Source organism: Cryptococcus depauperatus, chromosome 1 (assembly GCF_001720195.1).
Source record: "Cryptococcus depauperatus CBS 7841 chromosome 1, complete sequence".
Taxonomy (NCBI): domain Eukaryota; kingdom Fungi; phylum Basidiomycota; class Tremellomycetes; order Tremellales; family Cryptococcaceae; genus Cryptococcus; species Cryptococcus depauperatus.
The window spans coordinates 1,736,547-1,749,079 of record NC_089468.1 but is presented as its reverse complement, the minus strand read 5'-3'; the positions used below and the strand labels follow the sequence as shown (position 1 = coordinate 1,749,079).

Here is a 12,533-nt window from a genome sequence, read left to right as displayed (position 1 = left end):
TGAGACAATTCGCAAAGTTCTATCTTGCTGACAACCCAATTTTTAACCGTCATAAGAGCTCTATTTCGTAAAGTCCGCAGCGATAATGTACCTACAATGGATACTGTAAGTTGATCTGACAGCGCGATCCGGCAGGAACTCACCCCTTATCCTCAACAACATTCCTAACTTTTGACAGAACCGTAAAACCCAACACCCATCTCACTTTTACTCCTAGCTCGACACCCTTGTCCCATTTACCATCGCCATCGACTGGCACAGTCTCGTTGACCTTGTCAAGAGAGGAAGCGATGGCTGGGAAAGCCGCCTTGAGTTTAGGAAGAAACTCAACTAAAACGTTCTGCAGGTGAGGTGCTGGAATCGGATCTATATAGGAATCCACATCAACATTTGCTCGCCATGGCAAGAGTCCATTTACCTGATCCTTCGCCTCCTCCACTAGCCCAGAGTGCAATACCATTGTCCCTTGCAAATCCGGTATAGTCTTTTGGAAGATGGTGACAATCAGGCGTGTCCAAGACGTTGGCCGAGATACCCTTTTCCTCTCGTTCAGCGAGCTTCTCAAGCAAACCTCTCGGGGCATACAACGTCCCAAGCTTCCCTCCTTCCTTGACCAGACCTCCTCGGGAGAAGAGATCTGACCAAACATGGAGAACTTCGTCCTCTAGCACCGGCGAGATGCCCTCAGTGCCGGGAGCTGCTTCAGACGTACATGTCTTGACGCCACGATAGTCAATTCCTTTAAACCCAACCAAAAGATTATCTGGCTTGCCGAGCTTCTTGCTTTCAGCCAAGATAGCGAGCGCTTCTTGAACCCACGATGCCCTACTAACCCCCGCTTCTAGAGACGAGACGAGATGAATCTTGACAGTCAGTTCCGTATCGTTGACGGCATCCGCCAGAGCAGACCCATTCACATTCTGTCGAGACTCGGGTACGGCCAGGTCTGCAACGCTAGGAATTCGCAGAGAGCCATCTGTAAGAGATGCCGACGGCGAAGGCAAGTCGAGAGCTGTATGGAGGGACCGATGGAGCAGAGGAGGTATAACAAGGGCCGGTTTAGAAGGATGTGGGTAACGGACCGGCAGAGGAGACTGTAAGGTGAAGAGGAGTAGCGCTGGAGGAGCCATGCTTGCTTGGTTTCCCGAAGCAACGCTCTCTCGACGTTACCTCGTTATACTCTCCCCAGAATGCTCAGAGAGGAGAATAATAATAAAAAGATGTAAAGTCCTAAAAGATGGTCAATATACAAATAATTTGGTTAATGACATTTTTGCTAATAAAAGCGAAAAGTGTTACCAATCAACAATTTGCCTCCACCGACTGTGATCTCAAAGTAGTGCATACATTTTTCAAAATAGTATATGGGTTCAAGATGGACACGTATTTGGTACAACGGGCAATAGACTGAGTGCTATACTCTCTCTCTACCTCTCTCGCATGTCGTGCGCCGAATTTTATGGTTTTGATCAGACTGTGATCTCCTATTTTTGCTTACTTTTGGGCAGGCTTTCGACGGCCGAGGTGCGATGGGAAGGAAAACGAGAAGAGACGTTGGGTTGAACGCTGTCTACTGGTTCGACAATGCGAGAGTACTCTTTCGGCAAGAGAATAGCTCTGCAGGTTGAGTTGAGTTGTGTCTCGTCTATGCCATCCGCAAAACTCACCGATCAATGGCAACAGGCAGACCTCGATGCCTACCTCTGAGCATGACCATGATGATGATCAGCTTGGAAACAGTGCTAAACTCTCCCGAGAATGCATAGTTGTTGTTGGGTGTGCCAAGCGTGAGACCGATTGTGGCGTAGGCACTGGTGCACTCAAACAGGATTCTAAAAATGTTGAACCATGAGCTCCTGCGGAAAGGTTAGTCTTTGCATTCATTGGAATATAAGCCGCACGTTTTCTGGTCCAAGATCTTGTCTCTCTCAAAGATGCAGATAGCAAATACTGCAACAGCAAGAGGCCAAACGTCAAAAGCCAGCTGTCGACGCATATGCCACATGAGGTATTTGCTGAAGACTTCGCGCCTGCCGCCCCTGAAAAGTGGCTCGTCATTACTGGCTGTCTCAGAGTCCTCGGGTTCATAGACGCCAAGGGCTGCAAACAAATTAGAGAGAATTGCAAGTTTACTTAGAGCCAAACTTGCCTCGCTCCTCATATACGTTGGTAGACCGAACAGACATGGCAATCGCTATCTCCAGTCAGCAGGTTGTTGAAGTCGGCGTAAAAAAGTTTTGGAAACGCACGGTAGATGGCCACATACATCAGTATCTTTTCACTAGGTGAGCGCTGCTTTCGTTAACCAGGCCGCCGGTACTCACGATATAGATAAAGAGGACAGCAGGAGCCAGGTTTGGAACAACGATAATTCCAAACCCAGCAGCCCTGACGCCGAGACTTTGCAACAATCCATCTGAAAACCTTTCCCAACCGTTGAGGTTTTCCAATACTGGTAAACCGATATTGAGCAGTAGGAACGCGAGTAGTTCAACAAACCTACAAAAGCGGCCATAGATAGGCTTGAGTTTGCAGAACAGACGACGGAGAGACTCACGTGAATACCAAGAGAATAAAAAGCAAATACCATGTCTGATGACTTGGAAAAAGATACAAGAAGCATCTTCGTGGATGATCCAGCAAAAAATGGAGGGTTTCGTGCCTCTCGCCTCGACGAAATATTTTGGTTCCACTCCAGACAATGAAACGCAGCATGACAGGGAGAGCATGGTTCCCTACCAGGAGGCTGGTAATGATGGTATATATGATGAGATAGCATTTCTGGAAAGGCAAAAGAGCCTGATCTGTTAAGCTGAGTTTTAAAACATGAGTCAGTTAGCATCGAGAATGGCATTGTTCTATAAGCGACTCACCTCATGCCAGTACCAGTATAGGCTGATGCTGCAAGGAAAAGGGAAAACCAGGTCTTGTTCACCGTTCCAGCCTGAACTCCAGGCTGAGCATGGAACGCATCGTCCCAAATATGCACCTTTGCAAGATAGATAGCTATGACCATGAAAGGAATCATCTGATATAGAAAGATGTACTGTAGTAACAATCAGCGTATCTAACAGTTATAAAAATGTCACTCACTAAAGGTATTAGGTAACTCAAGGTGCGCAAAGCCCGATATTCTACCCCTCCAATCTGCTCTAGCTCTTCATCTTCCAACTCCTCTGTCCAAAATCTCGAATTACGTCCAATAATCAAACCTTGTAAGCCCTCGGGCATCCACTTAGCCATTGTTCCCACGAATGCTTCTCCCCAGCTTTCCTCATGCCCTCCCTTCTCGGTATCGTGCTCAAGGTTGTGATGATGAGTTGGGAAGTGCAGAATAGATGTTTTTCGAACAGGACGATATAAACATTCTTTTGCTTTTCTAGGTAAAAGATTGTTGATAATTTCAACTGGGGTTGGGAAGCCTCCATATCCAGTATAATTGTGTCCGGATAGTACAGGAATTGGACTGTGAGACTCTTTTGAGGCATGGTGAAGAGGTGTCGTTTGCCTATTACAATGATGAGGATTGTAACTTTGAGTTTGGGAATGCTGAATGTGGTCTTTGATACGGATTGCAGTTTTTCGTTTTGAAAGAGTATCAACATCTGTGTGATGGCTGCTTTCAATTGGAAGAGGCTGTTGAACAGGTCGTTGGCTAGGAGGCTGAGCTTGTCCACAATTTACACTATTTGTGCGAATTTGGGAACGTAATCTCTGGCGTGCATGAAAAGATGGATCAATAGGCGCTCGTCTTTGGAAACTCAGAGATTGATTCAAAGCAGTAGTAGTAACTGCAGGAGAGTTTGCCTGTGAAGGGTAGGGATTTGTGCCTACAAGAGTAGTGCCACCAGATTTTCCTACTGAGGATAGTATGTTCGCCTCTGTTGGCCTGTCTGATCGCTCACGCAAGTCGTTTTCTTCGAAAAACATCTCGACAGGGGAGTCAGTCATCACGTTTTGATCATCTGCACGATTTTCACCATCTCCAGCTCTGTCTTCAACAAAATGCCCAATTTTGTGTCCAGCAATTGGCCCGGAAATGGCGACATTTTGCCCTCTGATTTTTTTCAATGTTGACTTGAAACCTTGACCTAGGTGGTGGTCAAATCCCTGAAAAGCAGTGTCATACGCCAACGTAGGCTCTCGGCGGAGACGATCGTTGACTAAAAGTTGTTCGCATCGAGTTCGAAAGTATCGCTTACGGACGAGAACCATAATCAGGGAAGCAAATGAATAGTCGCCAACGATAAAGAGGAAAAAGAGCATAAACTGCTGAAAGGGGTGTAAAGCCGAGAGACTGATCTGGCGTCAGCTAATCCTGCTGTGATGGATAGATGATCTACTTGACTGTACACAGCCCCGTCGTACTTCAGTTCTCGTTAGCTCTTGTCCATACAACAATATACAAGTCAACAAACGTCATGGCTGAGAAGCACAGAAACAGACAATCGATAAATTCGACCTTTTGCCGGCCGAGGTTGGTGCTGTTGGCATTACTCGTCACAGAGCCGTTTGCTCCGTAAAAGATACCAGCAGCGACGACTACGAGAGAGTATTCATCAGCACAATCAGTGACCTACATCATTCACCTACTCGGCGTAAATGTAAAGATCAAGATATGCACCCTGAAGAAATTGAGATGCCCTATTGCACGATGCCAAAGAGACATTGCCCTTGAGTTGGCCATACTTGCTGTTTCCTCCCTACTGTCTCTATACTTTTTACATGGATAGTTCAGCCACCTTTAAAGCCTTTTTGTAATGCAGGAAAACCTTTTACGAGGCATGTCAAACTAGTGTCGCTCTGTTGCCTTTTCTGCCAACTGTCTTGATTCTGTCGCCCCTCAAAGTCGTGTTGGGGTGCTCTGCTGCGAACTGTTGTGGCTGATTCCCAGAAGATGATGAGCCACCATAAAAAAATTATAATCAAAACGTACCCAATCTTTTAAGTACTGGGAATACAAAGTCACTAGAGTAAATGTTGAAATGGAGAAATTATTTTATTTAAATTATCAAAAACAAAAACTAGACACGAAAGTGGAGGTCAACCCATCTTTATTTTATTTTGTATTTCATTCCAATTTTCATCATCTACAACATTTATTCAAACTATATATCTCTTTCAACGACCTGTCAAAAATACCTCACAATGACGCAGCACGGAAGTTTGGCAGATTCTGTCTGTTTCAATACGAGTGATGGACAATGTACCCGTTGATATCTATCCACGCTCCGTACGCTGGAGGAGGGCTATATCCGAGGTTTCCGTCTGAACCGACATCAAGATAAGAGCGATGGCAGTATCGGGTGTTGGCAATATTCTCGTCTGGCGGACGGTGCTTGTAAAAGACCCATGGGCTGAGACTGTTAGCTGCCTTGCAGAGGTCAGATGGAATGAGCTTACGTTGAATTAGCCCCAAAGCTGACACATTTGGATTTAGGTGCATGAGGTAGCGGCTTGTCTATGTCTCGCCTGCTTCGCTTTCCCCGGGATTTCCCAGGGTGATAGGGTGGAGGAGCCAAACCATGATGTGCCGCTAGGTTGCAAGAATGTTCAGCGCCTACGCCAACCAGCCGACGACATGAAGCTCACCAAAAGAGACGCCATGGTACTCTTGACGAGGTCGGTATTGACGATTGTACGATTGGTTGTTGCCCATCTTGTTACTTTGCTATATCATGTCAATCTCTCGTCCATCGAGATGGTTCTGCATCGGGAGGCAAATCGAGGTATAAGAATGGTCAGCTCTTACTGCAGCGGACATTCTATGACGAACATGGATTACCTTTCCATTGAGAGAATGAGCTTCGCATAGTTGGTTCTTCCTTTCATAGTGGTTTCTGTATCAAGGGCGTCATTGAACCAAGGATGGGCATTGTTCTCTGACCAGCCTTTGGAGCGATGGAAACAATACAGCTCTTCGCGAAAGGCTTGAAAGAGAATGTGAGGTAGAGCTGGGGTGTAATTGTGTGTTGACAGTAAACGCAATCACAAAGTAAAATCAGTCGCGTCGGATTTTCTTTATTTTTATGAATTTCAGTTAGGATATCATTAAATCTTTTTTTAATCTTCATTTTAACTATATACAATCATGCCAAAAATACCCAATCAACAAGAAAACCTCGTAAGCAAGGCAGAAAACTTTGTGAAAGACTACATGTCCAAGTATATCTCATGAATGTTCCTCGTCTAAGCTGATAAAATGGCTAGGTATGATCCTTCTCATGACTGGGCCCATGGCGAGTCAGGTTTGATACTCTAGGTTATGAAGGATTCTGACTAGAGCAGTCGACAGAGTCCGCAAGCTCGCACTGAAGATTGCAAACAGTATGAGTCCCAAGCCAGACTTGTCAGTCGTAGAGTTGGCGGCTCTATTTCATGATGTGACTGGTAAGTGTAGGGAGCTTGGTCAGACTATGCGATACTAAATCTATGTTGTAATACAGACCGTATGTAGCATCAACCATCTCATTGGTATAGCCAGCTCATTGCGGTTCCAGGCAAATACTCTCAACCCGACTCACCTACCCTCGTTGAATTGCTTCAACCCGTTCTAGCTGGCGCTCTATCGCAAGACCAGATAGACTCTATCATACTCATCGTCCCGTCCGTATCATACACTGCCGAAACCTCTCTTCTTGCCAGCAATCAGTGGGTATGGCAAAAATCTTGCCTCGAGCTTCATGCGGTACAAGATGCAGACCGCCTTGACGCCATTGGCGCCATAGGAATCTTGCGTTGTGCAGCTTATAGTGGTGCTACTGGGAGACCATTGGTGGAAACTGTAGAGATAGGGGAGGAGAGCGCAGAAGCTCATTTTGAAGAGAAATTATTAAAGGTAAAGGAGAGGATGAAGACTAGTTTTGGCAAGGAAGAAGCTGAAAAAAGACACAAAACAGTGAGTGATGATTTTTTTCAAGACAGGGGATTCTGACTTGGCGCAGATGATAAATTTTCTAATGTCTTTGCAGTCCGAGAAGGAGATACTTTAAAAGGAAAAATAGATTGAGATTATACATGGAAGTCATGCACGAACAATAGCAGAATATCGGGAAACTCGAATAGCACAAGAATTGCACAACATCATCGAATTTATTTCTCATTGATAATACAACCACAGTAGTATACAACATCGTTGATCTCCACACTTTATCCATCCACCTCACCAGCCAATACAGCATTAGCCCATGTCCGACCTTTTCGTCGCTCATCCTCCGGCAAAGAGACAGACGAGCCCTCCACTAGCTTTTCTTCTCCCCAAGCCATCAGTCTCACCAAACCACTAAGCTTCGTCTCCACACCATACCCCTGAGTTTCCAATATCGCGGCGTTGAGCTCCCTTGCTACCTTGGCTCTTTGCGATCGCTTCATGAGAGCCATAATGGGCTCAAAAGCAGGCTCATCAAAGAGGGCTACAGTCTCGGCATTCAGCTCAGGCTTTGGGCCCGCCGTGGGGGAGTCATCCGCAAAATGAGCTAGGTCAGGAAAAGCAAGAAGAGCCATTGCTTTTTCAAGATCCGCCAAAAACTCGGGATTTTGCGCTCCACGTGGAGCAAGCTCATTGGTGGCAAAATGGAGAGCAGCATCTAAATTATCCAAACGTATGAGCTCGATGAGTCGCAAGAGAAGGAGATGGAAAAGGAGTGAAGGGTTTGTATCAAGAATCTGGCCAGTACCATGTCAGCCAACGATTGTGAACAATGAACAACGTGCAAGGATAGAGAGCCCCTCATATCAGGTCTGTGAATTCAGTTGCTTCCGCATGGCCGCACCAAAAGGTTGGCTAAGCGTGGTGCATGATTGTTGAATCCTCGGGGTTTCCTAGAAACAAGAAAGGCGAATGGCAACTCACTTCAGGATCGAGCTCATTGACTCTCGAGATGGCCTCCTCAACCCGTCCTTCTTCGACGGCCTGACGAATCTCCATCCGCTCAGATATTTTCTCGTGATCGATGTCGGCTGGTATGCCCGTCTCTCGAGCAAACTCTATGGCTGCATCCGAGAAGCCTTCTACTAAAAGATAGTCTAGAACCAGAGAGTTAAGGTCACTGTGGATTGATTCGTCAGCACACACACTACTAACGACGTTGGGACGGGCATAGCGGTTCAGAGGTGCAAAGCAAAAGGTTTCCTCAATTGAATTAGGAGAGATTCCCACTTGCAATTGAAATATCTCATCTTAATATAATATGCCGAGCAGTGAAAACTATGTCACTTACTGCCGAGATACATCAACATCCTTGAGAAGATCTGCAAACTGATTTTGGTCAAAATGGTTTTGTTGGAAAAGTGTCATGATGCAGAGTGCTACTCGATGCCTGTGTTCAGTAACGCCTCAAAACTGCTATTAAACCTGCCTTCAGACCAACTCCAGGGATAAAACTACAATAGATTGTGCTTACCCAGATACGGATTCATAAGAGGGCATACATTATACACCCATTCTTGAAAAGAATGAAAGAAATAACAAAGATACAAGTGAAATTCGTTTGGTTCAAATATCGGCGTTTCGGCATTATTGCACTGCTCGCAGAATGTGGCTGATACGCGACTGACATCGCGTCTCAAAATAAACAAATAAAATAAAAATAAAAATCAACATTGTAATCATGTCTGGTGTATATGACTTTTCTCATATATTCAATGCCAGTGTTTTGGCTTTCTCGCCGGGAACGACATTTATTGCAACTGCTTTTCACAACCGCATTGTCGTGAGGTCTACATCCACCTTCCAGATTGTGAGGACATGGGTAGTCGCCGTGAAAGATACCGAAGCAAGTTCAAGTCGTCAAGGTCAATATAGTACGACGAGTCCCAGTTCGCAAAATGACCCAGAAGAATTTGAGATCGACAATCTGCAGTGGTCTGGAGACGGATTGTATCTTCTCATTCATTCATCTCACGCAAAAATGGCTTGGGTATATGGTCTGGCCGAGGAGATCCAATCTGCTCGTATTGCAGGTATGAGTGTTGAAGGCTTGTCTAAAGTGGAGTGGGCGAAAAGTGGAAGGGAAGTGCTGGCATGGACAGATTTCAATGTGAGGGGCAAACTCAAGAACAAATGGAAGAGTTACTTATGTTGAGACAGCTAAAGTTATCAATATATGACTTGCGAACAGGGGAAGCTAAAGTCATTCAAGGTATAAAATCAAATTGCGGATGTTTGTATTCAATCTTATCGAAGGTTAGGGTGAATATTACTAACTTTTCTGCCACCTGTTAGGCTATACTTACTCGCCTGATTCCCGATACCTTGCTACGATAGAGAAGCACTTTGGCAAGGAATACACAGGGATCTACGATATTCATGATTCCTATAGTCTTATAAGAGTACGTTGGATCTAGAAGTGACACTTTTCTCTACTTAAAACTCTTATAGCATTTTGGACTAACGACGACAGATGCCCAAGGTATACTATGGAGCCCTTGTGGAAGGTACATTGCTGTTTGGGACACACGCCTTTCTGTGCGTATCGTTTGCCTTCAGTCGTCAAAAGACTCTATAAGCCAATTTTTTGATAGTATTCTCTCTACATACATTCGCCTCTCGGCCCCCAAATCTCTAATTTTACACCTTCATCACCGACTTTCTTGCTCAGACCGGAAGAAATGAGTGGTCTTGGTGTCCGAGCGATTACATGGGCCCCTACGGGGCGATGGTTAGCGGTCGGCGGATGGGACGGTAAAGTAAGAATTCTGGAAAATGAGGGCTGGACATCTATTTGCACTATAAGTGTGGGTATGAGAGTATCGGGTTCCAATACTACAGTTTGGAGAGAGCCTGAAGACTGGCTGAGAGATACAAGGGGTAGAGGTATCGTTCAGTGTACATCTTTCTTCCCAAAAATCAAGTTACGGTAGAGCTTATGATTTATGTCAGTCAATCGGCAACCTCGGCCAGCACCACCATTTCCTATACTTCGCCCGGATCTGTCGAAGCCGAATCCGCGAATGGGTGTTTGTCAGATCTCATTTGAACATTCGGCAACGCTTTTCCTCATCCGTCTTGAAAGTCAGCCCTGTGTTGTTCACATCTACTCCTTCCTTCCTGCACCTAAATCCGATCAGCCCGTTGTAGATCACCTGGTCAGTCTGGTGTTTACAAAGGAGGTGAAAAAAGCCAAGTGGTGCCCAGTCGGCAAAAAAGCCAGCATAGTAACTTGCGGAGGCGGTGTGTACTTTTGGGACAAAGAAGCTCAATGGGCTGAAGAAGATACCACATTGAGTGATATTCCAGCAGACAAACATGATGATCAAAGCGGGATAGCAGAAGGTGTTGGAATACCCACTCGTACGTTACCTTGTTGGGAATGGTCTGCTTTAGTTCTAATACTCGCGTAGACGCTGAATTTTCAGCCCAAGATATCCAGTGGTCTCAAGATGGTAAAGCTTTAGCAATTCTAGATCGCTCGCAATTTTGTCTATTATATGAAAGCGAAACTGGGGCTAGTACGAAGATCAATGAAGTTGTAGAGACGTCTGTCACGTGGGATAGCATGAACGAAGAGCTGTCTCATGTAGTAGAAGAAGTAGCGGCATGTGAAGGGAAGCCGATTGATCATCCATTGCAGGTCTCAGCTTCACACAGACTAGCCATTGCAAGATAAGTGCTTGGTATATTCATCTGTGATGATAAAGTTGTCTTGTATAGATAGTATAGTGTATTTGTTGTATCGACTTGATTTAAATGCTTTCTCATCTCCTTTTCTTCTCCAAATTTACCCATTATTGATATACTCGCATGATATCCTTACTGAACGATGTTTATTGCTTATCTGCCAATTATCCAAACTAGCGCAACTACAAATTAGAAGTTACCTGGAGTTTTGTTGAGGATGTTTTTTTGGAAAACATAAAACCTGGGGAAATCGTGGGTATCGAGGTTTTCTACTCTCATGCCATACTATACGCTTTCGGCTGATCGTTATCTGCACAACTACATATCTTTCATAGAGCTACGTCTATAACTGCTTTTTCGCCCCTCTTCTCTTGGGTTGAGTATAGCAAAGAAAGTGAGAATTGGGGAGATATATAAATTGACAAATTGACGAAGGTTTTGCTGGCATGTTTGACTGGATTGTGTTGCGCGTATCTGTCATATATTACGTTGAAGGCCTAGGACAAGTAAGCAAGAGTGATAATTGATTATTTCGATTTGCTTCAAGGCAAGAAATATATTTGTGTTCGCCATGAGCTCTTTTACATCTGCTCAATATCCTTACAGTCTGTCCCTATGTTTTTTTGGGTAAAGAAACAGCTTTTTCTGTTTTCTACAGAGGTTGCTGCAATTCATCTTTGAAAATTGGCGTAGATGGAGTGCTGGATCGTCTTGGTTTCTATGGAAGGCCTCAGGGAGTACCAAAGTATGATAGCATTCAGAATATGAAGATACGTTTGAACAAAATCGCTGCAATCCTAAAACAACCGATGCAGACTATACCAGCCTCGTAATCATTTCGCTTGTTCCACACTAATTCCTTGTTCGTATTTGACAATGGTGGCGCATGCTGAGCGACTGAAATTTCAAGCAAACAACATGAGTTCATCTTCCATTATAAATTCCTAAGCGTACATCATCCGAACAACATAGAAGCAGCAACATCAACGTTGCCACCGGTAGCTTCGAGTAGCTGTATAGCCTGTGCTCGAGGGGCGCCCAGCCCGATTAGCTAAAGCACACATTAGCCAAATCCTTGATGTTGCTGCTTACTGTTTTGATATCATCCTCTTTGAATCTCGATACAGCGCTGGCTCCCAGAGCTGCAGCAGTGGATACACCCGCACTGGGCCCAGTAGACACTTCTGCATTCAAGGCCCGACCTGCTCCTGGAAACGACGTCGTTGTAGTTCTTGAGCTAGCCACACCTGCCTTAATCCCTTGCCCCGCTGCTTGACCCATTTCCTCTGCAATTTCTGCCGCCCCCCTTCTTCTCGCCTTATCAGGTAGCTCGTGCTCAGATAGGAACGGCACTTCGGTGTCGTTTATTCTGAGGCTGTTGCTGGCCAAGTCGATACAACATTGGTGACGTTTGAGCATGTCCAGACCAAATAAGAGATCTACAGAACGACCTTCGAGGACGGAGAATGAGCAAGGGAGATAAAGATTGCCAAGTTTTATTTGCGTTGAATGAATACGGCCGAGGATACGAGCAGTACCAACGCCTTCGGCCATACCAGCAAAACGGGTGTCGAGAAGACGCATGATACCACACTGTTCCGCAAGTTCTGGCGATACTACACTAGAGTCAGAGAAGGAAAGATTTGCAAGAAAATAGCTTACTTATAGTGGCTTGAGCACCAGAGTCAACAAAAGCCTTCACGGGATGGCCATTCACTTCCATATTGATATACAGCATGTGAACATTCCCAAATGCTTCCGGCTAATAAAGTCAGCGCTGGTTCTCTGAAATCTACTCAAAATACTTGCAGAAAATTCCATTGCATGTTGCATGTTTTCAACCACTCTTTCAAATCTGATAGCTTCTTCAATCTTCTTCTGGGCCTATGGATACGTTAACTTATACGCCTCTGAT

The 12,533-nt window shown here is 45.1% G+C and overlaps 6 protein-coding genes across 6 annotated transcripts; 2 read left to right on the top strand and 4 right to left on the bottom strand.

Annotated features, from left to right (window-relative positions):
• Nucleotides 1-60: 60 nt before the first annotated feature.
• Nucleotides 61-1,130, bottom strand: L203_100661 (uncharacterized protein; the record flags this gene model as incomplete). Its single annotated transcript, XM_066210117.1, has 3 exons — nucleotides 61-91; nucleotides 144-366; nucleotides 419-1,130. 3 exons carry the CDS (start codon nucleotides 1,128-1,130, stop codon nucleotides 61-63), a joined length of 966 nt encoding a protein of 321 aa, XP_066066214.1.
• A 354-nt stretch (nucleotides 1,131-1,484) lies between these two features.
• On the bottom strand, nucleotides 1,485-4,687 carry L203_100660 (uncharacterized protein; the record flags this gene model as incomplete). Its single annotated transcript, XM_066210116.1, has 12 exons — nucleotides 1,485-1,617; nucleotides 1,668-1,856; nucleotides 1,902-2,100; nucleotides 2,150-2,194; nucleotides 2,250-2,274; nucleotides 2,325-2,499; nucleotides 2,558-2,812; nucleotides 2,874-3,046; nucleotides 3,094-4,297; nucleotides 4,344-4,367; nucleotides 4,419-4,542; nucleotides 4,594-4,687. 12 exons carry the CDS (start codon nucleotides 4,685-4,687, stop codon nucleotides 1,485-1,487), a joined length of 2,640 nt encoding a protein of 879 aa, XP_066066213.1.
• A 498-nt stretch (nucleotides 4,688-5,185) lies between these two features.
• On the bottom strand, nucleotides 5,186-5,659 carry L203_100659 (uncharacterized protein; the record flags this gene model as incomplete). The annotated part of the gene is made up of 3 exons (XM_066210115.1): nucleotides 5,186-5,357; nucleotides 5,404-5,536; nucleotides 5,593-5,659. 3 exons carry the CDS (start codon nucleotides 5,657-5,659, stop codon nucleotides 5,186-5,188), a joined length of 372 nt encoding a protein of 123 aa, XP_066066212.1.
• Nucleotides 5,660-6,091: 432 nt separating this feature from the next.
• Nucleotides 6,092-6,992, top strand: L203_100658 (uncharacterized protein; the record flags this gene model as incomplete). Its single annotated transcript, XM_066210114.1, has 5 exons — nucleotides 6,092-6,165; nucleotides 6,211-6,239; nucleotides 6,289-6,390; nucleotides 6,501-6,898; nucleotides 6,945-6,992. The coding sequence occupies 5 exons, from the start codon at nucleotides 6,092-6,094 to the stop codon at nucleotides 6,990-6,992; spliced, it is 651 nt and encodes a 216-aa protein (XP_066066211.1).
• Nucleotides 6,993-7,149: 157 nt separating this feature from the next.
• On the bottom strand, nucleotides 7,150-8,296 carry L203_100657 (uncharacterized protein; the record flags this gene model as incomplete). Its single annotated transcript, XM_066210113.1, has 3 exons — nucleotides 7,150-7,665; nucleotides 7,853-8,048; nucleotides 8,220-8,296. 3 exons carry the CDS (start codon nucleotides 8,294-8,296, stop codon nucleotides 7,150-7,152), a joined length of 789 nt encoding a protein of 262 aa, XP_066066210.1.
• A 313-nt stretch (nucleotides 8,297-8,609) lies between these two features.
• Nucleotides 8,610-10,607, top strand: L203_100656 (uncharacterized protein; the record flags this gene model as incomplete). The annotated part of the gene is made up of 7 exons (XM_066210112.1): nucleotides 8,610-9,038; nucleotides 9,089-9,161; nucleotides 9,224-9,330; nucleotides 9,380-9,466; nucleotides 9,523-9,826; nucleotides 9,881-10,291; nucleotides 10,342-10,607. The coding sequence occupies 7 exons, from the start codon at nucleotides 8,610-8,612 to the stop codon at nucleotides 10,605-10,607; spliced, it is 1,677 nt and encodes a 558-aa protein (XP_066066209.1).
• Between the last annotated feature and the right edge of the window lie 1,926 nt (nucleotides 10,608-12,533).